At 54.5% G+C, this 24,028-nt stretch overlaps 11 protein-coding genes across 11 annotated transcripts; 6 read left to right on the top strand and 5 right to left on the bottom strand.

Annotated features, from left to right (window-relative positions):
• The first annotated feature begins 561 nt into the window (after positions 1-561).
• BP01DRAFT_354575 (threonine dehydratase, biosynthetic) lies at positions 562-2,713 on the top strand. The gene is made up of 3 exons (XM_025574467.1): positions 562-878; positions 944-1,160; positions 1,223-2,713. The coding sequence occupies exons 1-3, from the start codon at positions 705-707 to the stop codon at positions 2,521-2,523; spliced, it is 1,692 nt and encodes a 563-aa protein (XP_025433369.1). The 5' UTR covers positions 562-704; the 3' UTR covers positions 2,524-2,713.
• Positions 2,714-2,997: 284 nt separating this feature from the next.
• BP01DRAFT_354574 (50S ribosomal protein L36) lies at positions 2,998-3,845 on the top strand. Its single transcript, XM_025574466.1, has 3 exons — positions 2,998-3,271; positions 3,379-3,413; positions 3,483-3,845. Exons 1-3 carry the CDS (start codon positions 3,017-3,019, stop codon positions 3,520-3,522), a joined length of 330 nt encoding a protein of 109 aa, XP_025433368.1. The 5' UTR covers positions 2,998-3,016; the 3' UTR covers positions 3,523-3,845.
• A 350-nt stretch (positions 3,846-4,195) lies between these two features.
• BP01DRAFT_354573 (histidine phosphatase family protein) lies at positions 4,196-6,072 on the top strand. Its single transcript, XM_025574465.1, has 4 exons — positions 4,196-5,073; positions 5,158-5,275; positions 5,351-5,455; positions 5,554-6,072. The coding sequence occupies exons 1-4, from the start codon at positions 4,263-4,265 to the stop codon at positions 5,981-5,983; spliced, it is 1,464 nt and encodes a 487-aa protein (XP_025433367.1). The 5' UTR covers positions 4,196-4,262; the 3' UTR covers positions 5,984-6,072.
• Positions 6,073-6,172: 100 nt separating this feature from the next.
• Positions 6,173-8,224, bottom strand: BP01DRAFT_291292 (uncharacterized protein; the record flags this gene model as incomplete). The annotated part of the gene is made up of 3 exons (XM_025571645.1): positions 6,173-6,868; positions 6,905-7,860; positions 7,924-8,224. The coding sequence occupies 3 exons, from the start codon at positions 8,222-8,224 to the stop codon at positions 6,173-6,175; spliced, it is 1,953 nt and encodes a 650-aa protein (XP_025433366.1).
• A 530-nt stretch (positions 8,225-8,754) lies between these two features.
• nop7 (mRNA-binding ribosome synthesis protein NOP7) lies at positions 8,755-11,138 on the bottom strand. Its single transcript, XM_025574464.1, has 3 exons — positions 11,054-11,138; positions 10,900-10,998; positions 8,755-10,813 (listed from the first exon to the last, which is right to left on the bottom strand). Exons 1-3 carry the CDS (start codon positions 11,073-11,075, stop codon positions 8,901-8,903), a joined length of 2,034 nt encoding a protein of 677 aa, XP_025433365.1. The 5' UTR covers positions 11,076-11,138; the 3' UTR covers positions 8,755-8,900.
• Positions 11,139-11,283: 145 nt separating this feature from the next.
• BP01DRAFT_389924 (GPI-anchor transamidase subunit GAB1) lies at positions 11,284-12,913 on the top strand. The gene is made up of 5 exons (XM_025577957.1): positions 11,284-11,536; positions 11,594-11,658; positions 11,712-11,914; positions 11,973-12,595; positions 12,648-12,913. Exons 1-5 carry the CDS (start codon positions 11,395-11,397, stop codon positions 12,884-12,886), a joined length of 1,272 nt encoding a protein of 423 aa, XP_025433364.1. The 5' UTR covers positions 11,284-11,394; the 3' UTR covers positions 12,887-12,913.
• Positions 12,914-12,946: 33 nt separating this feature from the next.
• Positions 12,947-13,899, bottom strand: BP01DRAFT_414286 (N-terminal L-serine N(alpha)-acetyltransferase NAT4; the record flags this gene model as incomplete). Its single annotated transcript, XM_025579047.1, has 2 exons — positions 12,947-13,686; positions 13,770-13,899. 2 exons carry the CDS (start codon positions 13,897-13,899, stop codon positions 12,947-12,949), a joined length of 870 nt encoding a protein of 289 aa, XP_025433363.1.
• A 281-nt stretch (positions 13,900-14,180) lies between these two features.
• BP01DRAFT_335861 (aldo/keto reductase) lies at positions 14,181-15,638 on the bottom strand (the record flags this gene model as incomplete). Its single annotated transcript, XM_025573221.1, has 7 exons — positions 14,181-14,493; positions 14,557-14,702; positions 14,755-14,810; positions 14,863-15,144; positions 15,198-15,302; positions 15,374-15,520; positions 15,570-15,638. 7 exons carry the CDS (start codon positions 15,636-15,638, stop codon positions 14,333-14,335), a joined length of 966 nt encoding a protein of 321 aa, XP_025433362.1. The 3' UTR covers positions 14,181-14,332.
• A 975-nt stretch (positions 15,639-16,613) lies between these two features.
• Positions 16,614-18,092, top strand: BP01DRAFT_354568 (zinc-dependent alcohol dehydrogenase family protein). The gene is made up of 4 exons (XM_025574463.1): positions 16,614-16,927; positions 17,005-17,394; positions 17,449-17,895; positions 17,954-18,092. Exons 1-4 carry the CDS (start codon positions 16,766-16,768, stop codon positions 17,996-17,998), a joined length of 1,044 nt encoding a protein of 347 aa, XP_025433361.1. The 5' UTR covers positions 16,614-16,765; the 3' UTR covers positions 17,999-18,092.
• An 89-nt stretch (positions 18,093-18,181) lies between these two features.
• Positions 18,182-21,458, top strand: BP01DRAFT_354567 (putative raffinose synthase protein Sip1). The gene is made up of 2 exons (XM_025574462.1): positions 18,182-18,497; positions 18,555-21,458. Exons 1-2 carry the CDS (start codon positions 18,327-18,329, stop codon positions 21,246-21,248), a joined length of 2,865 nt encoding a protein of 954 aa, XP_025433360.1. The 5' UTR covers positions 18,182-18,326; the 3' UTR covers positions 21,249-21,458.
• Positions 21,459-21,578: 120 nt separating this feature from the next.
• On the bottom strand, positions 21,579-23,754 carry BP01DRAFT_314422 (carotenoid oxygenase family protein). Its single transcript, XM_025572534.1, has 2 exons — positions 23,529-23,754; positions 21,579-23,477 (listed from the first exon to the last, which is right to left on the bottom strand). Exons 1-2 carry the CDS (start codon positions 23,589-23,591, stop codon positions 21,795-21,797), a joined length of 1,746 nt encoding a protein of 581 aa, XP_025433359.1. The 5' UTR covers positions 23,592-23,754; the 3' UTR covers positions 21,579-21,794.
• Between the last annotated feature and the right edge of the window lie 274 nt (positions 23,755-24,028).

Raw genomic sequence — 24,028 nt, 5'->3', positions numbered from 1 at the left:
CGCAAATAAGTCGTACTAACTGAACCAACAGAAGCCTGTTCCGATCAGACCTTAGTCATGTCCATATTCAGGAACCTTGCGCAACAAGACCGCTGGATTATTCAAGGAATGCAAGCTGCTAGAACCCGTAGACCATAGTAGGCCAAACGGGTATAAAATGATCAGTCTAATAATCCATTGACTCTCATACTATGGGGGTACGTTATAATTGGCCACCTGGCTCAGACTTCGACTGTCCTCTGCGTTCTCTAGGGTCCACTAGCCATCCATGGCTTTACACGGGGAGGGGACATTGCCCCATATTCAATACAGATCGAAAATCGTCTGCTCAATGCAAAAGGAGTTTGATTTGAGTAACTAGGACGGGAAATGATAGAAGGCATCTGATTTAGTCCAATAGTGGAATATACGATCATTCAATAGCACTTCTTCTGAATATCTATTGCCATGCCAATGAATACATTGCATTGTTTAGGGCTGGCTGTGAGGGTTTGATGACATAAACTTTTCCGCTCCGATCACGGAATTTTCGCTCCTCCCCGCGGAATCGAAAGGCTGATTTATCCATCACAGTTAGTCATTGCGACGGCGACTTTTTCTCTCAATCTTACTTCCACCTGGTGCTGGCGCTTCATTTCATACTTTCTGCTTTTTGACTTCACCACGTTCATTCTCTGCGATCATCCCACATTGTATCTTTTGAAATGCCCAGCGAAGTATATGAAGACGGCGTGGCGACTCCGGCCTCTGCCAAGGTAAGCAATCTCACCTTGACTGAGTCCGCGCTCGCAACGCCTGCTTCAGAAAAGGGGGATGACTTGGCTGCCCACAACTGGGGCATCCCCGACGACTATCTACTGCCCAATGGCTATCCTGATGTAAGCGCCTTGAAATCTCGACTCGTTCTGCTCGAACATCTTGCTTATGGGTTTGCTATCCACAGTACCTCCGATTGATCTTAACCTCTCGTGTCTACGACATTATCGACGAAACTCCTCTCCACCATGCCGTTAACCTGAGCAATCGCCTGGAGTGCCGTGTGCTTCTTAAGCGAGAGGACTTGCTCCCCGTTTTCAGTTTCAAGCTTCGTGGAGCATACAACAAGATGGCTCACTTGACACACGAGCAACGGTGGAAGGGTGTTATTGCTTGTTCTGCTGGTAAGTATTTTCCTGCAGCAACAGGAGTACGCAGCAAAGGGACTCATGTAGAATTGGTTCAGGAAACCATGCGCAGGGTGTCGCCTACTCTGCCCGTCACCTGAAGATCCCCGCCACCATCGTTATGCCCTCGGGCACCCCCGCCATCAAACACCTGAACGTGGCCCGCCTGGGCGGAAGCGTCGTTCTCCACGGTGAAGACTTCGACGCGGCTAAGGACGAAGCATACCGCCTGCAGCAAGAATACGGTCTTACCAGCATCCCTCCCTTCGATGACCCTTACGTGATCGCTGGCCAAGGAACCATTGGTATGGAGCTCCTGCGCCAGGCCAACCTGCAAAAGCTCGAGGCAGTCTTCTGCGCTGTTGGTGGCGGAGGCCTAATTGCCGGAATCGGTGTTTATCTCAAGCGCATTGCGCCCCACGTCAAGATCGTCGGTGTTGAAGCTCATGATGCCAACGCCATGGCTCAGTCTCTAGGCTCTGGATCCCGCGTGTTTCTCAAGGAAGTGGGGCTGTTCGCCGATGGCGCGGCGGTCAAGTCTGTTGGAGAGGAGAACTATCGGCTGGCCCGCGAGGTCGTCGACGAGATTATCCAGGTTTCGACTGATGAGACGTGTGCTGCTATCAAGGATGCCTTTGAGGACACTCGGTCTATCATTGAGCCGGCCGGTGCATTGGCTCTGGCCGGTCTCAAGAAGTACGCCACCATGTATCCCAGCCCCGATACCAACCGGGAACTTTGCGCTATCACTTCTGGTGCGAACATGGACTTTGACCGTCTGCGATTCGTCGCTGAGCGTGCTGCTCTGGGTGAGCGCAAGGAGGCTCTTCTGAGCGTCAACATCCCCGAGAAACCGGGCGCATTCGCCAGACTCGTCGAAGTCATCCTTCCTCATGCAGTCACTGCTTTCAGCTACCGATATGCGCACGACGCTTCGGCCGATGTTCTTATGGGTATTTCCTTGTCTGCTTTGACCGGCCAGGATGATTTGGCCAAGATCATGACTCTACTCGCAAAGGATGGTATGAGCGTCAGAGATTTGAGCGACGACGAACTTGTCAAGCGACACGTGCGCTTCTTGGTCGGCGGACGTAGCAACGTCCAGAACGAACGGTTGTTCATGTTCGAGTTCCCTGAGCGTCCTGGTGCCCTGGCCAAGTTCTTGACCACTCTTCGCCCCAACCAGAACATCTCCTTGTTCCAGTACCGCAACTACGGTGGTGATGTCGGAAAGGTGCTTGCTGGTATCCAATGCCCTGAACCTGAGAAGGAGGAGCTGGAGGCTTTCCTGAAGGACTTGGGATATCCTTTCAGCGAGCACACCGACAACCCCAGTTATCACACCTTCCTTCGTGGTTGAGAGATTCTTTCTAAATTACTGATATTTTTTCGTGCTGACTTGCGAGAATGCTTAATGAGGGCTTTTCATTGTGGTCTTGTTGTTTCCTTGGCGTTTTTATTGGGCATATTGTCGATAGAGCAGGTTTGTTCTTGATTAGTGTAGGTATGCTAGGCATCATTCCGTACATAGACTTCGTAATAACATCATTTCCATTTTAGATGTTCTGTTCTGTTCTATCAGAAAAGCATAACTTTCTCGTTCTAGAGATGAAGCCACCGATTAGCTGTACGGAACCCCCGTCCAATCAAAACGCGACCATCCGTGGCCGCTATCGGCTGTCGGCGAAACAGAAAAGCCGGCTAAAATGCTCCGAAGGGATTCCGGACGATCAGTAAACGGCCGCACCTTGGGGGTTCGAAAGTCCGCGATATCCTCTGCTACAGCTTCCATATTTGCATCCAAGACATAGCGGAGTAGAATTATCCCCTTCCACCCCGCTCTCCGACCAAACATGATGTCCGTCCGCTCTTTGCTCGGCGCCTCGACCGGTGCCCTCCGCCAATTTCTCCCCTCCTTGTCCCGCAAACCCGCCGGTCTTCTTTCGCGGTCATTCTCGCAATTGGCAAAGCTCCCTTTCAGCAATGGCCTTCGTCTACTGCGCTCCGGAAAGCAGACGGGTGTTGTTAGCGCGACGTTGAGACAGATTGAGCAGGTCCGCGGGATGAAGACACGGTCTTCGGTCAAGCGGCTGTGCGATGGTTGCAAGGTAGGATATTCGCTCGACGGAGATGGGTTTGGGAATTCGGAGTGCACTGCGAGTGCGGAAGGGCTCTCAGGATTGGTTATAACCGGCTAACGAATCTCTCATCGCAGCCCGTGCGGAGAAAGAACCGTGTCTATATCATTTGGTAAGCGCATCTCTCAGCCCTCAATTCTCCTCTCTACCTCGTGAATCTAACACGAAGCGTCTCCAACAGTTCGAAGAACCCCAAGCACAAGCAGCGTCAAGGCAAATAGACCAGAGGGGATGAATCCTATCTCACTCAGGAGCTCGGAGACGACCCTTGTGTGTACTTCGAGTAGGGGGTTTACCTACGTTGAGGAAGATGGCGGAAAATCAGGTCTCACGAAAACAACACTTTTGCATTGTATGCGGTCTCTCTCATGGGTGAGAGTTGGATGCGTGGATCACAGGGCTATAGGCTGTCGGGGTCTTGACATTGGGAAGAACCGTGCATATTCATGGGATACGACCAACTGGTTGGTTTAGGCGCTTTCCTTTCTTTGTTGCATTTTTGTTCTCCATGTACATTAATTCGGTTCTATACACTTCATTCCTCCTTCACTTTGTGGGTGTAGGTGCAGCTAGCTGCGTGATTTGCACGCAGATGTCAGTTGGATGATGCTGGCTACCAGTGCGGCTGAGTCAATCGAGGCATCTATTCAGGACTGAGATTTAAGTCTTGATGATGAACTGCAAGGGGGGAAGCCCATCGTCTAGACTCCAGGGAGAGTCCAGTGTCTCAGATGTTCTGCGCCCAAATAGTCAAACAAAATCCCCTGCGATGCAGACTGCAATCCTTGTCGCATGACTCCATAGGCCTGGATAGGCCTGGAATGCAATTCACGTGGATGCCCAGACTTTCTGTCTGGGAGGACGTGAGGACCAAACAATTGACAGCGAGACACTCTTCAACCGATCTGCAAGTCAATCACCTTAAGACTTGACTCTCTGAGAAACAAATAATTGTAACAGGATGATCCCCAGCCTCGTCGTGATCTCCATCTCCACCCTCATCCTCACCCCAGCAGCCACCGCAACCACCCTCTCCTCCACATTCCCCTCCACGCGCATCGCCCAGCAAGTCTTCGACGGCGACAATTTCCTCAAATATGATGGCATCCGGGGCCCCTACGTCGATCGCAAATCCTACGGCATCAGCCGCGACCCGCCCCCGCAATGCACCGTTGACCAAGTAGTCATGGTGAAGCGCCACGGCGAACGATATCCTGCCTCGGGCGAGGGCCCCTCGATCGAGGTAGCCCTGAAGAAAGTTAACAGCACCGTCCAATCCCTCGAATCCGGGAAGGGCGACCTGGACTTCCTCCGCGGCAACTGGACTTACTATGTGCCCTCGGACTGTTACGAGGCGGAGACCTTCACGGGGCCCTACGCGGGCCTCGCAGAAGCGTACTCTCATGGACAGCAGTACCGTGCACGTTACGCTCACCTCTGGACTAATAACAGCAGCAGCAGCAGCGCGCCGCTCGTGCTTCCGCTTTTCGCGGCGGAGTATCAACGCATCATTGACACGGCCAGGCGGTTTGGGGAGGGGTTTGTGGGTGAGGAGAATTACTCCACGCAGGCTGCTATGAATCTCGTCTCGGAGTCGAGCAGCCGCGGCGCAGACAGTCTGACGCCCTCGTGTCATCAGGATGATAGCACTGCGCGGGATAAGTGCAATGCGTATCCGTATCGTCTCCCGCAGTTCGATGCCGCTGCGGAGCGGTTGAATGCGCAGTACAAGGGGCTTAACCTCAGTTGGTCGGATGTCGTTACGCTGATGAGTTAGTATATGAGATGCTTCATGGCCGTGCTTTGCAGGTACTCGAGCCACACGATAGGACTGACTGAGGAGTCACGCGATATAGCAATGGCGGCGTACGAGCTCAACGCACGCAGCGAGTCCAAATGGATTGACGTATTCACCACGGACGAATGGGTCAGTTTCTCGTACATTTGGGATGTGAACTTCTATTATTGCGCCGGGTGAGTTGGGCCTCCCGCTTCGGAATTTTTAAACTTGCTCGCTAGGTAATACCTACTGAGACATCCACTGTCCAGCCCAGGCAACAAGTACATCCGCGCTGTCGGCGCGAACTACCTCAGTGCCTCGCTCTCGCTTCTCCAACAGGGTCCCTCAGCAGCAGGATCTTTGTTCTTCAACTTGTATGCAACCCATGACCCATGCCCCATGCCCCATGCCCCATGCCCCATCCACCTGTCCTGACCGGATAACCCCCTTTCTAACTACATAACACCGACAGTGCCCACGACAGCAACATCTCCCCCATCATCGCCGCCCTCGACATCGCCAACCCCCCGCAGGACCTCCCCACGGACCGCGTCGCCTTCGACCTCCAGCAACACTGGCGCATCACCGACATCATCCCCATGGGCGGCCGGCTGACCATCGAGCGGCTGAACTGCAGCGCGGGGTCGGCGCTCGGCGCCGCGGGGATCTACGTGCGGCTGGTGTTGAACGAGGCGGTGGTGCCCCTGCGGTCGTGCCAGGATGGGCCGGGGTATTCGTGCTCGTTGCAGCGGTATGCGGAGTTTGTGCAAGGATTGCCGGTGTTTGCGGACGAGTGTGCGGTGCCCCCGGACGAGCCGCAGCATCTGGATTTTTGGTGGAATTATACCACTTCTTCGAAAGAGAATTGGCATCGGGGGGAGAGATGTAATGGGCTTGCTTAGGGGTCCCGAAGTTGTTTCTGGGCTTGATATTTGGGTGGATTGTTTCTGTCTAGTAGGTCATATGGTCGTGACAGGAATGTCACCAGAGCTTGCGTTGGCTGCATATTATTTGATGGTAAAGGCGTGGCCGTACAACTGGCAGTCGCATGTGCACACATTAGAGCCCAGCACTCGTCAGTACCGTCCTCCCTATTTAGGTGTCGTAGCAGCCGACGTCTTTCTCGCTGAAGGTGACGGCTGATAGTTCGGGTGCATCGTTTTCAGATGTTGATTCAGATTCCACCTGCGAGAGAACCCGTTATGATGTCGATCGCAGCTCCGGATGGGACACACCAGGTCGGCCTTGCGGTGCTCGCCTTTGCCCTTGGGACGCACCGTGTCGTCGGCGGAGGCACTCGTAGCTCGGGATCTCGAACCCCCCTTGACGGACGTCGCTCGCGAGCGCGGTCTTTTGGATGATGCTCGTGATACCGGAACAGACTCGGGTTCAGGTTCAGGCTGCTCAACTTCCGGATCAGCCTCAGAATCGGACTCGCTCTCAACATATTCCCAGGGACCGAGAGCGCCGTCTTCCGCCACCTCTTGTCGGACTTTGCCTTCGTGAAAGGTCCGGAATGCCATGTCTTGGCCGAACAGATCCGCGCACCGGCGAGAGGCCCGCATGACCACCGCGGCAGGGAACCCCGTCATGGATGCGATCCCCAGCACCTCGCTCCAGTCCCGCAGCCCAAGCCGGACTCGGCTGACGGAGCGTCGGCCATCGCTGCTGTGGGAGCGGCCGCGCGACTGCGACGAACCCTGCGAGCGCGAGCGCTGACTGGACGTCGTCGCGGGGGAGGAGATGCGCTCGCTGGAAGCACCACGGCTGCTGGAGAGGCGAGTGCTCTGCGATCGAGGAGGGCCGCTGGATTCCGAACTCACCGAGGACCGCCGCGTGCGTTTCCTCCCTCGCGACCGACTTCTCTCTTTCCCTTTCCTCTTCTGCGACTGCGCCGAGGACGCGCCCGAGCCCACACTGGCGGTGTCCGTCTGCCATTCGCTGACGGAGCTGTCGTCGTCTCGCGCGAGATCGCCCTGACGCGCCCGATAGAGGCCCATGAGCAGCGTGTCAAACTGCGTGAGGATATTTCTGGTTAGCGGTCGGAGCTGCATGTGCGACTTCTCATCGTCCGCCTGCACCACCGGCCGTAGAGTCACGGGTTTCGTCGTCTCCTGCTCCTCGATATCCTCACTGTCCCAGTCAGCGGCACTCTCCTCCTGGGTGCCAGTCCCAGTCCCAGTCTGCGACATGGAGGACTTCCTCCTGCGGCGCGGCGTCATGGCGTCCGTGGCAGGTCTCGTCTCCCACTGCCGGGCATTGAACCTCTCCTTGGCGGTCTTGAGCATCACCGCCATGAGCGATTCCTCCAGCTCAGCACTCGGCCGTGGATCCGGCTGCTGGCGCAGCGTCCAGACATCATCGACTGCTCGTCGGATCAACTCCCCGGGCCGCGGCACCTCCGCCGCAGGCATCGGCCATGCCGTCCACCTTTTCGGCGGCGCAAACACTTCTTCTTCTTCGTCGTCGGCGTTCCTGGTTTCCTGCCCGCGACCACCAGCAGCCACGCGCCTGGCCATCGCCCTTGCTCGCACCCGCAACGCATACGCGTTGTACAAATGCGCCGACAGGTCGCGTGCCCGGAGATCGATCAACGCCTGCGCGTTCTGTCGGTCTTCGGCGGTCAATTTTCTCCACGTGGACTCGAGCCCCCGGAAGCGGTTGGGTCGGTACTCGTCAGCACTGGGCGACGAAGATGGAGCACGAGGAGCTTGTTGTTGCCTCCTTGGTTTTGCGATTCGCATGTCCGTTTGTTCTTGTACTGCATCATTCCTGACAGCTTCTTTCGCTGCATCCTCCTTGCTCTTCAAACCGGCCTTCGCAGCCCTCCGCCCTCGTCGACCACCATCCCCCTCATCATCCGACTCTTCCCCTCCACTATCCATATAAGTGAAATCAGATTCATCTGAGAATGTCTCGCCAAGCGGGGGAAGCTCGTCCTCCTCCATGATCGTATCTAGGAGGTCTCCACCATCACGATCATCATCAGCAGCAGCAGCAGCAGCATCCGCATCCCGCTCTGACTCCGAAGCATTCCCCGCGTCCTGACTGCTATCGCCACCGCCAAAGATAGATTGGTATGGCTGAGCAGATTGCGGGGGCGCGAACCGCGGAGAACTGGGGTAGTAATTTGAGGAGGACATTGTGTTACCCTCTTTTGTGTAGTAACACAGAGTTATCACTCAGTGGGTGGTGTTTTGTTGCTCTTGTAAAATGTGGTTGTGATTGTGTTTATAGTGTAGTAGGTAGTGATGGATGAATCGATTGATTGGTTTGTAGCTCGACCCGGGAATGTCACGGAAAAAGTTTAAGGTGGATGAGAGCATCAGGATTCCTGGGGATTTCTTCTTCGAGTCCAAGTTCCAGCTTGGTCTATATACATTATTGTCCCGATTTGGTCTGGATTATCTCCCTTATGGGCGGGGAGGGCGGATGGAAGTTGGTACAAGTGGTGGATGTGAGGGTGTGAGGTGTAGAAAATGTCGAGGTCACGTGATGATAGGGTTGGGCCATAAAATGAGAGATGCGGCGAGTTGACACTCAATGGGGTTTAAGATGTCTGTAGGAGGTTGTGTCATGTCTTCTTGAGCGGTGTTAGACAAGCAGCGTACAGTAAATCGCTTACAGCTGGTAAAAGGTGGTCGGACCACTGATCAACTACAACTTAACATCCGTGGATACGGATCGAACCAGGACAAGGAAAGATAAATCCATTCGATCAAATCACTTATGCAAGACGCCAAACACACAAAATAAAAATCTCCAATACCCAGCAAGGATATCATCAGTCTAAATCCACTTTTTTAAGCACCAGACCCTTTATTGCTGGCCGGCCTTCTCCAACTTTCTCCGCTTCGAGCGTAGCTTGGCCGCCTCCTCCTCCTTCTTCTTGTTCGAGTACATCATCTTCTCCAACAACTTGCGCTTCTTGCGGCTCATCATCATCTTCTGTCGCTCGAGCTCCTCCTCCTCCTTGCGCTTCTTGGCCGCGATCTTCTTGGTCTGCGACTTCTTCTTCGTCTCGCCCGTGGCTCCGGACGTGAAGGGGAGACCGGCGGCCTCGGCCTCCAGCTCCTTCTGGTGCTGGGTGCGGGCGGCTTCCTCCTCGTCCTCGGACTCGGAAGCGGCCTCGTTGTCGTCGAATCCGCCAAAGTCCTCGTCTGCTTCCTCGTCTGCTTCCTCTTCCTCGCTCTCGTCGTCGTCGTCGTCGGTGCCGGCGACGTCCATGCCACCGTTGATGTCCGACTCTGCGTCGCTCTCCTCGGCCTCGGATTCTTCCTCTGCGGCCTCAGCCTCCTCCTCCCCGGCCTCCTCCATCTCCTCGTCGCTGTCCTCTTCCTCAGCAGCAGCGGCTTCGCCTTCCTCCTCCTGGTCAGCCAGAGGAGCACGGGGGTCGTAAGATCCCTTGGTGGGCTTGACCCACGGGCTCAGGTGCGGGGGGAGGGTCTCGCCAGGCGCGTACAGGTCGGGACGGAGGAGCTTGCCCTCGTTGATGCAATCCCAGACCCACTGCGGCTGGACGTAGGTTCTACCGGGGATGCGAGTACCCGGTCTCACCTTCTGGACGGCGCCCTCGGCGGAGGCGGCGGGCACGGCGGGAAGCGACTCTTGGGGAAGGGAGGGACGGTCGACGATCTGATGGGTGATTCTCGTGTCGGTCTCGTCGTGCGTGAAGGCTCCGTCACCGAGAACGGCGTCCCAGCCGATACGGGAGCAGCCGAAAGCTCGGAGAATGAACTCCAGGGGTGCCTTGGGCGCTTCTCTGGAGATGTAGAAAACGAAAGGCGCAAACAGAGAGCCGGCCTGCTCGCCGCTCAGATCGGGTTGGGGCAGGGTATCGGCCTCGGGGGCAGCGGGCTCGAACTTGTCGATGGCGTCGGTCGCCTCCTCTGTCGTCTCGGCGGACTGTTCCTCCTGGGACTGATCCAAACCGGCGCTCTGGATGACCTTGTCTACCTTGGCCTGCACGTCGCTGGAGACTTCCTGGGTGGCAGACTTGCTCGCCTGCTTGCCGGAGTCGATGGCCTTAGGGGCGTCGCCGACCGAGCGGCCTTCGAGGGTGAAAGCCGCCAACTCCGCACCATTCTCGTCACTGCGGGTATCGAACTTGGGAGGATATCTGAGACCGAGGCTGGAGTACAGGCGGTAGTTGACGAAGCCAAGCAGGGTGGTGTAGAACTCGACAAAGGTGGCCATGATGCGGTAATCGACGTCGCCGTTGACACGCTGCACGAACCGGTAGGGAACCAGCCACATGATATCCTGACCTTGAATGGTAGCCTGGTAGTAGATACCCTTGATCGAAAGGAAGGATTTCCGCAGAGAGTTGGTGGTGATAAGGTAGTGCTGGAACTCGTGGCAGAGGCGCTGGCACAGAGCGATGGTCTTGGGGGGAACGTGGGCGGAAGAGGGGAGGTTGGCGAAAAGGAAAAGCAGGGAAAGAGCATCGTCCAGATCTCTCAGAGCGTCGATGAAGGTCGGGTAGCGCTCCTTGATGACATGGTCGAGGGTAAGTTTCGGCGCATGGTTCTTCTCCAGGCGAGAAGCATCTCCGACCTCTCCACGGCCAAGGGAGCGGGCGATCTTCTTCGCAAGTGCCTTCTGGTCGCGGAATTTGCGGAGGAGAGGTTCGTGCAGAAGGTACTGGATATCCTTGGTGTAGTAGAAAGTGGTGTTGGGGGTCGCAGTCTTCGAGGCCTTCTTCTTGTTGCGAGGCTCACGGGGATAGATACCTGTCAGACAGAACCACAGCAGTCAGCATGAGAGCGGACTCGAAAAGCACATAGAGAAAGTGGTTCAGCCGAGATGTCAGTCATACCCTTGAAGATACATAGTCGACGGAAGTCAGGCAGAGAAATCTGAAGTTTGCGCACTGCCTGCGTTCTGGTGATGTAGTTTTTGGCCTGGCCAGAGGTTCCTGCGTCTGAAGTTAGCGCAGACTACATCGCAGAATATAGAAAAAGCATGCGAACCCTTCTTCTTAATTTTACCCATTTTTGCAATGAGGAATTGGTGAAAGATGGAGGGGGGAGTGACTGAAAGGTAGATGCGATAACCAGAAAAATCGTTGGTAAGTTTTTTTTTTTTTCTTTTCTCTTTTGGAGCAGCGGCGCGGACTTGGTCCGTGCACGGCGGAAAAGGGAAATGCGCGGAGGTTCCAGTCCAGTCCGCCAACCAGGCACGTGAAGCCAACAACAACTCACGACCAACTACTGACTATCTGCCTTCGATTCTAAGCTACCTCTACAATTCTGGTCAAAGGTTTATGCCACTCCCGGCATGATCTGATTTCTTTGTCTTGACACGAACCAGGATGGGGGTTGATCGCAGAAAGGCTGCCGTTTTTGGTGGTGCTTTTGTGCTGCGACTTCTGCTGCTGGTGCTGTTCCCTTCGCTCCCCGACTTGTTGACGGGCAGAGTGGAGGTCTCAACGCCCGTCACCAGCTTTAAACGATGTGAGTGATCTGTATCCGCTCGAGCTAGGCTGTTCGACAGCAGCTAATGATGCGCAGTACAAGAGGGTCTCTTTCTTTACACTCGCAATGTTTCCCCCTATGACGGAGGCGTCTTTCACCAGGTACGGCCGGCGAGTAACGACCACATGCGGATGACCAGGCTGACGATGTGAAGGCGCCCCTCCTTCTTCCTATATTCTCTTTACTTCCAAGCTCTCAAGGCTTTCCTCTTCCGACAGTCGTGCTATATTCCTTGATCGATCTACTCAACGCAAATGCCTTGATCACAATCTCGGAGTCGGGCTGGGCAGTCTCGGGGCGTTCGTACTCGGCCATACGCAAGCATATTAGATGGGATGGGGTGACAATTGCAGCATGGTATGGAGACTGAATGGGATACTTGGAGGATTTTTCGCCATTAACATTCTGGTATCAGTTTCTTGTTCAACCCTTTCACCATCGCAACCTGTCTGGGCCGTTCCACCGCGGTCTTCACTTCGGCGGGAATCCTCCACGCGATCTCCAGTGCTGTCACGGGAAAGGCCTTCAACTCAATGCTCGCCTTAGGCTTTGCCTCTTACCTCTCGATCTATCCGGCGCTGCTCTTCATGCCGCTCATGCTTCTGTGCTACGACCAGCGTGCGCAGACAGCTCAGACATTCCCCAGCACGACCGTCTTCGCTCTGCAGCACTTGGCAGTCTTTCTCCTGAGCATTGCTGGCCTGCTTGGAGTATCAGCCCTTCTGATTGGCGACTTTAGAGCGTTCCTCTCGGCCACTTATGGATTTCAGTTGCTTGTCCCGGACCTCACGCCCAATGTCGGCCTGTGGTGGTACTTCTTCATCGAGATTTTCGACTCGTTCCGCGAATTCTTCCTCGGTGTCTTCTGGCTACACCTGGCCTCCTACATGGGCGGTCTGACGATTCGGTTGCGCAGACAACCGCTATTTGTGCTGAGCTCCCTGCTCGGGATTTTTGCTGTCTTCAAGCCCTATCCCAGCATTTCTGATGCGTCGCTATACTTTGCACTTCTTCCGCTCTATCGACACCTCTTCCCTTGTAAGTAATGCATCCGCGGTGTGTTCTAATTTTCAGCACTAACGATGCACAGTGATGCGCTATACCTTTTTCGCCGTCTCGGCGTTGCTCTATGCCACGCTTCTCGGCCCGGCGTTCTATCACCTGTGGATCTACGCCGGCTCAGGCAACGCCAATTTCTTCTACGCTATTACTCTCGTCTGGAGCTTAGGACTTTCGATCTTGCTGGCGGATACCATCTTTGCCGCCCTCCGCGACGAATGGGAGTACGACAACCCCGACGTACGGGGGAAAGATGTGAAGCAGGTGTAAATTATTTCCACTATTTTTTAGGTAGACTATATCAGTCGTGTATTTTTGATTTGTGGTTCGTCACTCTCTTCTATAAACCCGCGACAAGATGCGATAATCCGGGTCCTTAACCGTCCCATTCCTCAGCCTGCGCGGCCGCGGCGAGCTCTCATCGACCTCGAACCCCAGCCGCTCGTAGAAGCGGATCGCCGCCCCATTGGCCCGAAAGACCGTCAACATGGCCTTTTGCATGCCCACCCGCTCCCCGATCCGCAGGAACACCCGCATGAGCTGCGCCCCCAGCCCTTGCCGCTGCACCGCGGCCGACAAATGCACCTCGTAGCAGTAGACGACTTCAAACCCGTCTTCGTAGGTGACCATGAACGAGAGGAAACCCAGGACGTTAAAAGTCGTGTCCGCGTCGTCAGCGACGTCCGCCGCACCACTCCCACTGGTGGTGGCGCGCCGAAGAACCAGGTACTTCATGTCTGGCAGCTTCATCTCCTTGCGCTTCTTGGGCGGCGACCATCCAATCGAGGAGGCTCGGTATGCCTCTGCAGAGGTCGTCTCGATGAGATGGAAGCATTGCTCGAAGAGCGGGTCTGGGATGGTTGATGCGGTGAAGATGTCAATTTTGTACTGGTGCTGTTGCTGTTGCTGTTGCTGTTGTTCGGATGATGAGGGTGGAGGTGGATGTGGTCCGTCGGGGCTTGAAGAGCCATTTGTAATGCCTAGATCTTCATTTTGGACGTAGAGGCGAGTGAATTCCTCCAGGGAAAGGCTGTTGGTGCGTTCGACTAGGGGTTCATTTGTGGGGGTCGCTGGGGGGAATGGGGTTTAATATTGTTTGCGGTTGTGCAATACAGACAATTGCAACTAAAACAGAGAAATTGGGGAGACTTACTGGGTTGCTCTGGCTGACGTGTGGTCTGCAGAGGTGGAGTTGCTGGCTGGCTTGTCTTGCGTGATGCGCGTCGGGACCCCCGTTTGCTGGGCGGTTTGCTTATACGGTGGGAGTGGGTGGATGTGGGCATCACGATTGAACGTGAAAGGTTATGTGTTTGCAATCTACAGGGTGAGTGGAGGAGATGTTGGATGTGGGTAGAGTCTTCTATTTATGGACTGGGATAGGGTGTTTTGAAGCTGCGTGGTGGTGGTTAATCTCGGGATTGAGGGATTTTGACTTGGGGTGTGCACTTCGGATGGGGTTATACTCTGCTGCTGCTGGTTTAGTTCCGTGCTGCATGCATGTCTGCACCACCTTCCTTTCAATCACCTGTGGCATCGTCCAAGTGGTGCTAATCGAGGGCAGACTTTGTTTATATATTTTTTCCCTCGCTTTGACGAATTCATGTCACCATGAAAAGAAGCATGTCTTTGGGTGTGCTGGCGCCTGTGCCGCAATATATTCCCCACTTGCTTTGACTACAAACACCACACCACTGGCAGTCCTGCTGATCGTTCACGCTACTGCCTTTGCTTCGCAGCGAACTCCTCCGCGCGCCTTTCAATCTCTTCGGCTCCTACCTCTTTGAAGACATCTATACCCCACTGGAACGGGACTCCAACTCGCAAGTGGCGATCCAGTCTATTAAGTGTCTCGAAAACTGGTTCCGGGATGATGAAATCTACAGCCCGGCGAGTCAGACCGGGATACGATCATTTTGCTTGCAAAGTTGGATGTACTTTACCTTCGAAGTTGCTCTTGATCCGTGAGGGTGTCACACTCTTGGACAGCACGGCAGTCCCACGTTGTACGGCCCAAGAGATCAGTAATGAGGCGGGTTCCTTGTTCAGCGATTTCGCCAGCTCCTTGACGAAAGGGTCATCAATCACACTGTTTGTTTTAGTACAGGACGACGCTGGAACATCAGGGGCAGTGAGCCTACCGTGGAAGACCAGCAAGGTTGTTACCAAGAGGGCTGTATGCGATTGGGAGGATATCCTGCAGTGGATTAGCAATGCTCGCAAGGTGAGGTCAAGCACCGGGCATTTACCTTGTCTTTGAGATACTGAGTCAACTCTGGCTGCTGCAGATAAGGGTGCGCCTCAATCTGGTTGGTGGCCGGAGGAATCTCCGCAGTCTGCAGGAGCTCCTCGAGATGCTCCTGGGTGAAATTGCTCACTCCGATACTGCGGACTTTGCCTGACTTGACCAACTTCTCCATGGCTCTCCAGGTCTCCGCGATAGGGACATCGGCTATCTTGAATCGTTTGGTGATCGGGTCGATTGGCTTCAAGTCTTCCCCGGCATACTCAAACGAAACGGGCCAATGGATCTGTCATCTTTCAGCAATAGCGTCCATCGATGAGAGCAAGGGAGATATCGCACCAGGTATAAATCCAAATAGTCAGTCTGGAGATCTTCCAGGGTCTTATCGAGTTGTTGTTCCACATGCTCGGGGCGATGATGTGTGTTCCACAGTTTGCTCGTGAGCTGGTTGACCATGCATTAGGAGTCGTCCGAATCAGTCGAGGATTATTTAGTTCGAAGATCCGAAGACTTACAAAGATCTGTTCCCGTGGCACGCCCGACTTCTTCCAGCCCTTGCCAACCTCGTTTTCATTCCGGTAAATAACGGCACCGTCGATATGACGGTATCCTGTTCGCAAAGCCACCTCGACTGCGTCTTCCACCTCGTGTGGTTTGGACAGCTGGAATTGTCAAATTTAACTCTGTGATGTCGGAGCTATCGACACGTACCCAGGTACCCAGTCCCACTGCGGGGATTTCGTAGCCAGAGTTGAGCTTAAAGGTGCGCCCGAGAGACATTTTGTTGGAGGAGGTGGGGAAGATTCTCAATGACTATACGGAGTAGAGGGGAGGGTAGATGGTGCAATATAATTAATCTCACTCCACGGAAGGATTGGGCTAGAATGATTGCAGTAATTACTACTTAGTTAGTTACCCCTCCATCTGTCATCTTCGTCCCGCGGTGTGCGCACCGATCTTCATCTTCGCACCACTGCCGATACAATAGGATGTTTTGATCGATATTCATCCTGCACAACAAGGATTGCGCCATTTCTTCTCGTCAGTGAGTCCCGTGCATGTACTCTGTGAATGCCACAGTTCACACAATGGGAAATGAAGTGAGATTCGGAGGCCGTCACTGTACTGACTATACTCCGAAGTACAGAGTGATAATTGAGCTACAATTGCCCCGCCAAAAAGAACCCATAATAGCCTTTGCAGTCACAATGCAACTTCAAGAGTTACAACTACACAATTCTAGGTACGTCCCGTTTCAAGAGGGCTGTTGCGGCCGAGTTTGCAAGCAATAAATGCAGTTGGCGCGAGAGAGCGACGAACCTTAACTTGAGTGGTGGGGCAGACTTCCTTCTGCATGCCATTCTCTTTTCTTTTTCTTTGCTCCATTTGTCTTGAGGCGCTGGACCTCAGTTCATGGCCCTACATCTTTTTTTCTGTGATAATCGCTAATTGCCTGTGTTTCGATAGCCTTAACATGTATCTGTTATCCGGCATGACCGGCTGCAGTGCCCCTCACCCGGGCGTTCTAGAAAACTCGACGATGGAGGACGATCCCCACTCTCCCGCGCCTCGTCTTGAAGCTCTCCTCCAAGATCGTCTCATATTTCTCAGCAATGAAGATCCATGTTGCAAGAGTTTCGCGACCACTGATTCGCCAGACAAGCAAAATGTCTCCGTCTCGGGCGGTTGTCGGACCGTTTTGGAAGGGTAATGCTTCAAGTATGACTTTCATGACTGATTAATCATACGTCTCCAGTTGTGGTGGAGCTCGCCCTCTTACGTCAACCGTACAGAATGGTTCTCCATATAAATACCTCCCCCCACCGGCAGATTTCTCCAGTGCCGGTGAACCTCCAGAAACTGTCGATCATTGTATTTGCTCACTTCAGATACCTCATTTCTACAATATGGCTCCCTCGACTCAGAAGCAGTGGACCGTCCAGAACAAGGAGGATGGCTTCAATGCCCTCAAGTTCGCCGATGCGCCTGTCCCCAAGGTGGGCGAGAACGAGGTTCTCGTGAAGTTTCACGCTGCCTCGCTGAATTACCGTGACCTGATCATCCCTCAGGTATGGCCGCATTATACGGGGTTGGCTTCATTGTGATGCTATTGTACCATGAACTAATGATCGGACGATTCCTGCAGGGAACTTATCCCTTCCCTCTCAAATTCCCGGTGGTGCCTGGCTCCGACGGTGCCGGTGAGGTCGTTGAGATTGGGTCCAAGGTCTCGCAGTTCAAGAAAGGAGACAAGGTCGTCACCCTCTTCAATCAGCTGCACCAGTACGATCCCATCGACCCGAAAGGCACCAGCTCTGGCCTTGGTGGAGTGATTGACGGCACTCTGCGTCAGTATGGAGTTTTCAACGAGAACGGCCTTGTCAGAGCCCCGAGAAACCTGAACTACCTTGAATCCAGCACTCTCTCGTGCGCAGCGCTCACCAGCTGGAACGCCCTCTATGGCATTAGACCTCTGGTGCCTGGACAATTCGTGTTGGTGCAGGGAACTGGCGGCGTCAGCATGTTCGCCTTGCAGGTGGGTATTTTCTCGAGCATGAGATTTCTTTTTTGAGAAGCTGACCACATGTAGTTCGCCAAAGCCGCTGGTGCCACGGTTATTGCTACTACCTCATCGGACGAGAAGGCTAAGAAGCTGAAGCAGCTGGGCGCCGATCACGTCATTAACTACAAGACCGAGCCCAACTGGGGTGAGGTTGCCCGTAGCCTCACTCCTGATAACGTCGGTGTCGATCACATCGTCGAGGTCGGCGGTAGCGGCACCCTCGAACAGAGCTTCAAGTGCATCAAGTACGAGGGTGTGATCAGCATCATTGGATTTGTGGGAGGTGCCGACCCCAAGTCGCAGCCTCCGGTTCTCGCGACTCTGAGCAACATCTGCACGGTGCGGGGTATCTATGTTGGCAGCAAGGCCATGATGAACGATATGGTCAAGGCAATTGAGGCCAATGACATTCACCCGGTTGTGGACGAGCAAGTCTTCACTCTGGAGAAGACGAAGGAGGCCTATGAGTACATGGTAAGCTAGTAATTGCTTGGATTGAGTGTGGTTGAATCGTCGCTAACGGAATGAACAGTGGGCCCAGAAGCACTTCGGAAAGTTGACCATCAAGATCGAGTGAATCACGTCCACGGCTACAAAATCTAAAACGAGTGTATGAGTAACTAAACGTATAATTCATTAGTTAAAGAATGAGAATTATTGTGTAATCCAAGCATGCATTGATACCTTAAGTAAGCTTAGTTTCCCCTCACCGCATCGCCACCTCATCATTCGGAGCTTCCGTCTCCACCTCCGCATTATCCTTCCTTGCCTTCGCGCCATCTTCCTTCATGAATCCAGACATTGCCGTGTATTGGACTCATCCAGGGCCACTTCCAGTATTGAACCCACTCCTAGCCAAGGTCTTCGCACAATACCTTAATTCAAGCTGTCATAAGTAGTACTCGATGCAGTCCGATACCAGATATAGATCGACTCTCCCCATTTGCGGGCCCGATCCCAAGTATATCAAGAAGTCCCAGGTCAAGTTCATCCGACCAGCGCAGATGAGCTTGTTCGCTCGAGTAACAAGCTATCCACCTTTAGGTCAGATAACTTGTCCCAAGGGTGCTGAGCCGGTAAGCTTCCAATGAGAACATCCAAGAATTACCGATCTGAACACTAACAAGCACTAGTTTCGCTTTACGGTGGTTCTGGAGTCGAGCACTACATTCCCTATTCAACCCTGGGAAGTTCACGTATGGCACAATATCACCGATGATGGAGACTGGACTGCACTGCCGCTCCAGAGATGCGACTCCTCTGTTGCACCACTCCTCAACAGCAATGCCGACGAGTACCACTACTTCCGTAACGTCTTCTCCGGCGAGATCGGGTCGCCTACACATGCCAGGCATGCTCAGTTCACCGTGAGGTACCGAGTCAATCCCGATGCCGAATGGCAGTGGGTCAACCAGCAGCAACACACCAGCGACGGGGAGATTCTCTTCCCTTCCGAGACGCGGAGTTTTGACTCGGACGAACCAGCGTCGGCGGAGGATTTTTCCGCTTACTTTGAGAGTCTCTCTGCGCATGTCGATGTACAATCATGCAGGAGCGAAGCGCCCGGATCGAAGCTCTGGCGTGTTACTGGGTCAATCACTGCGGCGCAGGAGGGTCAGTCTGGCTTGACGACGTCGACGCTCGGGGTGCCGGCTTCCGTCGTGCGGTACTTCGCCCTGGTGCGGATCTGGAGCCCGTGGCTTGGGCCAAGGCATGGGAAGGGAAAGTTCGCGTTGAGCGAAGATGCAATTTTGTGTTCATTTCTGCGGACGGATGGGGTTCATGTTGTTCTCTTAGGGGTGTCAGGGCTGGATAATGTTTTGACTTTATTTGGGTCCGATGACAACGGAGCTGTGGTGGTCAAGTCTAAGAACGACAACCTGCAGGAATCCAAGTTTCAAGTATTGGCTTCCGCTGCACATGATTTTGAGGTGGCCATGAGTGCTGTTATCTACGAGGCTCGGAAGTTAGTACGCCCTTTTGCTGAGCAGACTGAATCGCCGCGTGTGCCCACCCCAGTGTCTCCGCCCGGGGATGATATAGTGCTGGTCGAGAAGGATGTCAAAGCTCAATGGCTCGCCGAATGGTTCGATGGCTTGACGTACTGTACCTGGAACGGACTTGGACAGGACCTGACGGAGGAGAAAATTCTTCGTGGGCTGGATTCGTTGAAGTCGCATGGCATCAAGATAGCCAACCTGATCATTGATGATAACTGGCAGACCTTAGACAAGGATGAGTCTCAATTCAGGAGAGGATGGAAACAGTTCGAAGGCAATCCCGATGCTTTTCCTAAGGGCTTCAAGCAGACGATTCAAAAGATCCGGAGTACTCACCCGAACATTGATCATATCGCAGTCTGGCATGCCATGCTCGGCTATTGGGGCGGCATTTCCCCCGATGGTGAACTCGCAAAGAGATACAAGACAAAGAGAATAGAAATCACCGACCCAGCCGCAAGGGGCGCGATTGCGCACGCCTTTGACCGAGGGTCGATATTGGCCATCGACCCCGATGATATCCAGCGATTCTACGACGACTTTTACAATTGGCTCGCGTCCATCGGTGTCGACTCAGTCAAAGCCGACGCGCAATTCTTCCTCGATCTCATCAAAGATCCAACGGAGCGCAGAAGATTCATCAATCCGTATCTGGATGCCTGGTCCATCTCCACATTGAAGCACTTTAGCACGAGAGCAATTTCGTGCATGTCGATGATACCCCAGGCAATATTCCACTCCCAGCTGCCAACAAACAAACCGACCATCCCTCTCCGCAACTCGGACGATTTCTTCCCCAACATCGAATCATCCCATCCGTGGCACGTCTTCTGCAATGCCCACAATGCACTCTTGACACGGTACCTGAACGTCGTTCCCGACTGGGACATGTTCCAGACCAGCCATGCTTACGCCGGCTTCCACGCCGCGGCACGCTGCGTCTCCGGGGGCCCCATCTACATCACCGACGAGCCGGGCAAGCACAACATCGCGATCATCGACCAGATGACCGCTCCGACCGTGCACGGGGCCACCGTGATCCTTCGGCCGGGGCTGATCGGCCGCACGCTGGACATATACCACGACTACAACGAGGGCCACGTCCTGCGCGTGGGCACATACACCGGCTGGGCCCGCACCGGCAGCGGCATCTTAGGCTTCTTCAACATCTCCAGCGCCGACCGGACGTCGGTCGTCAACTTGCTCGACTTCCCCGGCGTGCACCCGGACTCCACGGGCGAGTATATCGTGCGCGCCCACACCAGCGGCAGGATCGCCGAGAATCTGAGTATCTCCGACACGAAGGCCTTGGTTTCTGTGGAAGTGAAGCACAGGGGCTGGGAGATCCTCACCGCGTACCCGACGTACTCGTTCGGATTGCCGCGCAGGCACAACCCCCCTGCCCCTACCCCCGGAGACCACCACCTGACCACCACCACCACCAGCAGCACCACGAAAGTCGCAGTCCTAGGCCTACTCGGCAAAATGACCGGCGCCGCCGCGATCGTCAACTCGGACCTCTACGTGCAGGACAACGGACGTCTCCGGGCGGACATCAACCTCAAGGCGCTGGGGACACTGGGGCTGTATTTCTCTGACCTGCCGGACTGGGATATCGACGCGAATGTCATGGTGACGATCCTGGGGAAGCCGGTGCCGCGGCGGACCGTCTGGAAGGAGGGTATCTCCCAGGGGGAGAAGGAGGAGGAGGAGGAGGAGGAGGCCAGTGCCAGGGTTTTAGCGGTGGATGTGCTGGCGGCGTGGAAGGAGATGGGATTGAAGCCTGGTTGGAGTAATGAGGTCCTGGTGGAGGTCTTTGTTGGCTGATTGGTTTGTATGTAGGCGGGAGTGTGGGTTGTTCTACCCCTGCTATTTCCTGGCTCGAAATGAAGTTGAGTGCTGGATGTCTAACTGGCGTCTGATTGTTAGTGTATACTGTCTTGGATGCGATGTAGCATGGCTTGGCGGTTATTGTGGGTTGAAGCGGACCGATCTGGGGGTCCAAGCGATATCTTCAGCATAACTAGATAAAATGCATGTTCACTGACTCAAGACCTTTCTACTACCATCTCAGTTGGAGCTGGCTTGTGAATAAAGGAAGGAGACCACGTAGATCTCCGCTAAATACGATAATAGAAACCATTCACTCACGCTCTTGAACACAACGCAGTAGTATTATCAACTCCCGCAGAATGACTATAACCTAGGTATGAATCGATTATGAAACAATTTGGAGCATATTACAGAGACAGACGGAAGAGCAATTCAGAGCAGAGGAGAGCAGAATAAAACCCGAAAACAGCCTGACACACAACACATTAAAGCCAACCTTCCCAACCCAGCATCAGATGATTCAACTCATCCAATCCACAATTAGTAGTCGCCCGTGGGAATCGCCCCACCGGCAACAGGTACATGCTGTCCATGAAACCCAAACCCCACGGGCCCATCCACCCCCGCCCTGCCCAGCACGGACAGATCCCGCGCGTCCAGACACAAGAGATAGCTCTTGCCTGCGTGCCCGTCCAGCACGACACTCAACAGCACCCCGTCATCCTCGTTGGTGCCGTTGGGGTCCGCCACGAAGATCGGCTCCCCGGGGGAATGTGCATGCTGGGCCCAGATCTGGGGACTGTCCGGGTGGTCGCTGTCGAACTTCATGAGGCAATCGAAGAAGGTGGACTCGCCGCGGCCGCCGACGGAGTAGGTGTATCGGTGGCGGCGGGTGACGTAGTGGGGGTTCATGGTGGGGAGTTCGGGGGAGATGGGCTTGCAGGTGCTGCGTTCGAGAATGGCCTTCTGCGGCGGGGGACTGGAGGTGGTGGTGGTGGTGGTGGTGGATGGAATGAGAGGGAGGCGGAAGCGGGCAATGGTCGAGCGCGTGGTTTCGGTGCGGCCTTGGGCGAGGCGGGATTTGGCGACAGGGCTGTTGGAGAGGAGGTTCTCGTAGTACAGGGAGAAGAGGAAGTCGGTGTTGTCGAACATGACCAGCTCGGCGACGATGTCGATGTCGGTGTCTTTGTCGGTGTCTTTGTCGCTGTCGCTGTTTGCTTGATGGGTGGGCGATGAGGGCTCCTGCCAGGCGTTGATGGTGTGGAAGCTGAAGAATGGAGGCCCGCGGTATATGCCTACCAGTCCCTGGTCACCCTGGCGGTCGATGACATACCACACGGATGGCTCGGAGGCGTCAAACGGTTGGATTGCGTCGAGGAAGCTGTGTTGGGGCGTGTTGAAGGTGGACACGTCGAGGTGTGCGTTCCAGACGCAGAGGACCACGTAGTCCTGAGTGAGGAAGAGGGAGTGCAGATACGCGGGCGTGGCAGGGAAGGTCGCGAGGATCGTGGTTTGGCCGGTCGAGGCGGAGATGCGGAAGACGCGATACGTGGGCTCGGGGAGGAAGGCGAGGTTGTAGTTGAAGACGTCGCCGGTCTTAGGGTCTGAGCGAGCGTGGGAGGCGGTCTCCATGCCCGACAGGTCTTCATGAAGGTTCTGCTGGCGGGCCAGACCGATGGGCTCCAGGGATACAGGGTCTAGCTGCTTGTAGAGGTTGTAGTCGGTCTTAGCCCACAGGCTCTTGATCCCCGTGGCAGTGTCCCAGCGGTCACCGTCACCGGGTTTGGCCCCGAGTCCCGGCATGTTGACTGATAAGGTGACGCCCACGTTCACGGCGGCGGGATGAGGGAACTCGGACTTGTCGGCGGGCTCGTATTCGGTCTGCACCTTGTCATAGACGGCCTTGCATGGGTCGCGCTTTTGACCAAAGGTGATCGATCTCTGTTTGCCGGACTTGCGGGTCTGTTCGATCAGGAGGTCGGTCGAGAAGCGAGAGTTATAGTAGACGCGGAGGGGTTGGTCGCCGTCTGGGGCGACCAGCTGGAAGCGATGGGTTTGACTGTATCCATCAAACCAGTGGCTTAACTCGAGCGTCGTGCCCTGCTCGGTGTCGACCTTGTATTTTCCTGGACCGGTCCGATACAGTGTACCAGCCGTATAGGCAGGGAAATTCCCCTCGACTGCGAGTTCAACCGGCTCCTTGACTTCGAAGTTTGCATCAAACTGGAGTCAAATTAGTCCCGCCAGTGTGTAAATCGAGAAAGAATCACTCACGCCTTGAACGTTGGGCCATCCATTGAAGTGGTCTTCGGTCTGGGTGGTTGGGGTCATTGTCATGATTTCGATCAAAACTCTTTGTGAGGTAGGTAAAATAGAGAAAAGCTGGAATGCTCAATGATCAAGTTGAAATCCCCGAGATCAAGACAGGTATTTATATGTCTCTGACGGAGGCGAAAGATGGCGAGGAAGCGGGGGGATCCCGCTATAGTCGGAGGTGGAGGAATCCCGGCGGCATTTGGAAGCGTTTGGGAAATGCATTCACTTGGTATAGACCGGCTTATCTAATCGGGGCAGGGGAAGTACCTACTTGTAGTAGTAAGAGGTATGTAGTGAATCATGTAGAGCTGTAAGCTTTGGATCATACTATTATTGGATAGTAGTATCTGTTTAAGAAATGCCGAGGTACCTTTGACTTTAGTGAGTCTATCCCAGGAACTTGAACAAAGAAACTGTCTTTTTATAATATCATCATCTTTCTCACGGCTGCTAGCTTA

This window comes from Aspergillus saccharolyticus (genome assembly GCF_003184585.1).
Source record: "Aspergillus saccharolyticus JOP 1030-1 unplaced genomic scaffold BP01scaffold_7, whole genome shotgun sequence".
NCBI lineage: Eukaryota > Fungi > Ascomycota > Eurotiomycetes > Eurotiales > Aspergillaceae > Aspergillus > Aspergillus saccharolyticus.
This window is presented reverse-complemented; position numbering and strand designations above follow the sequence as displayed.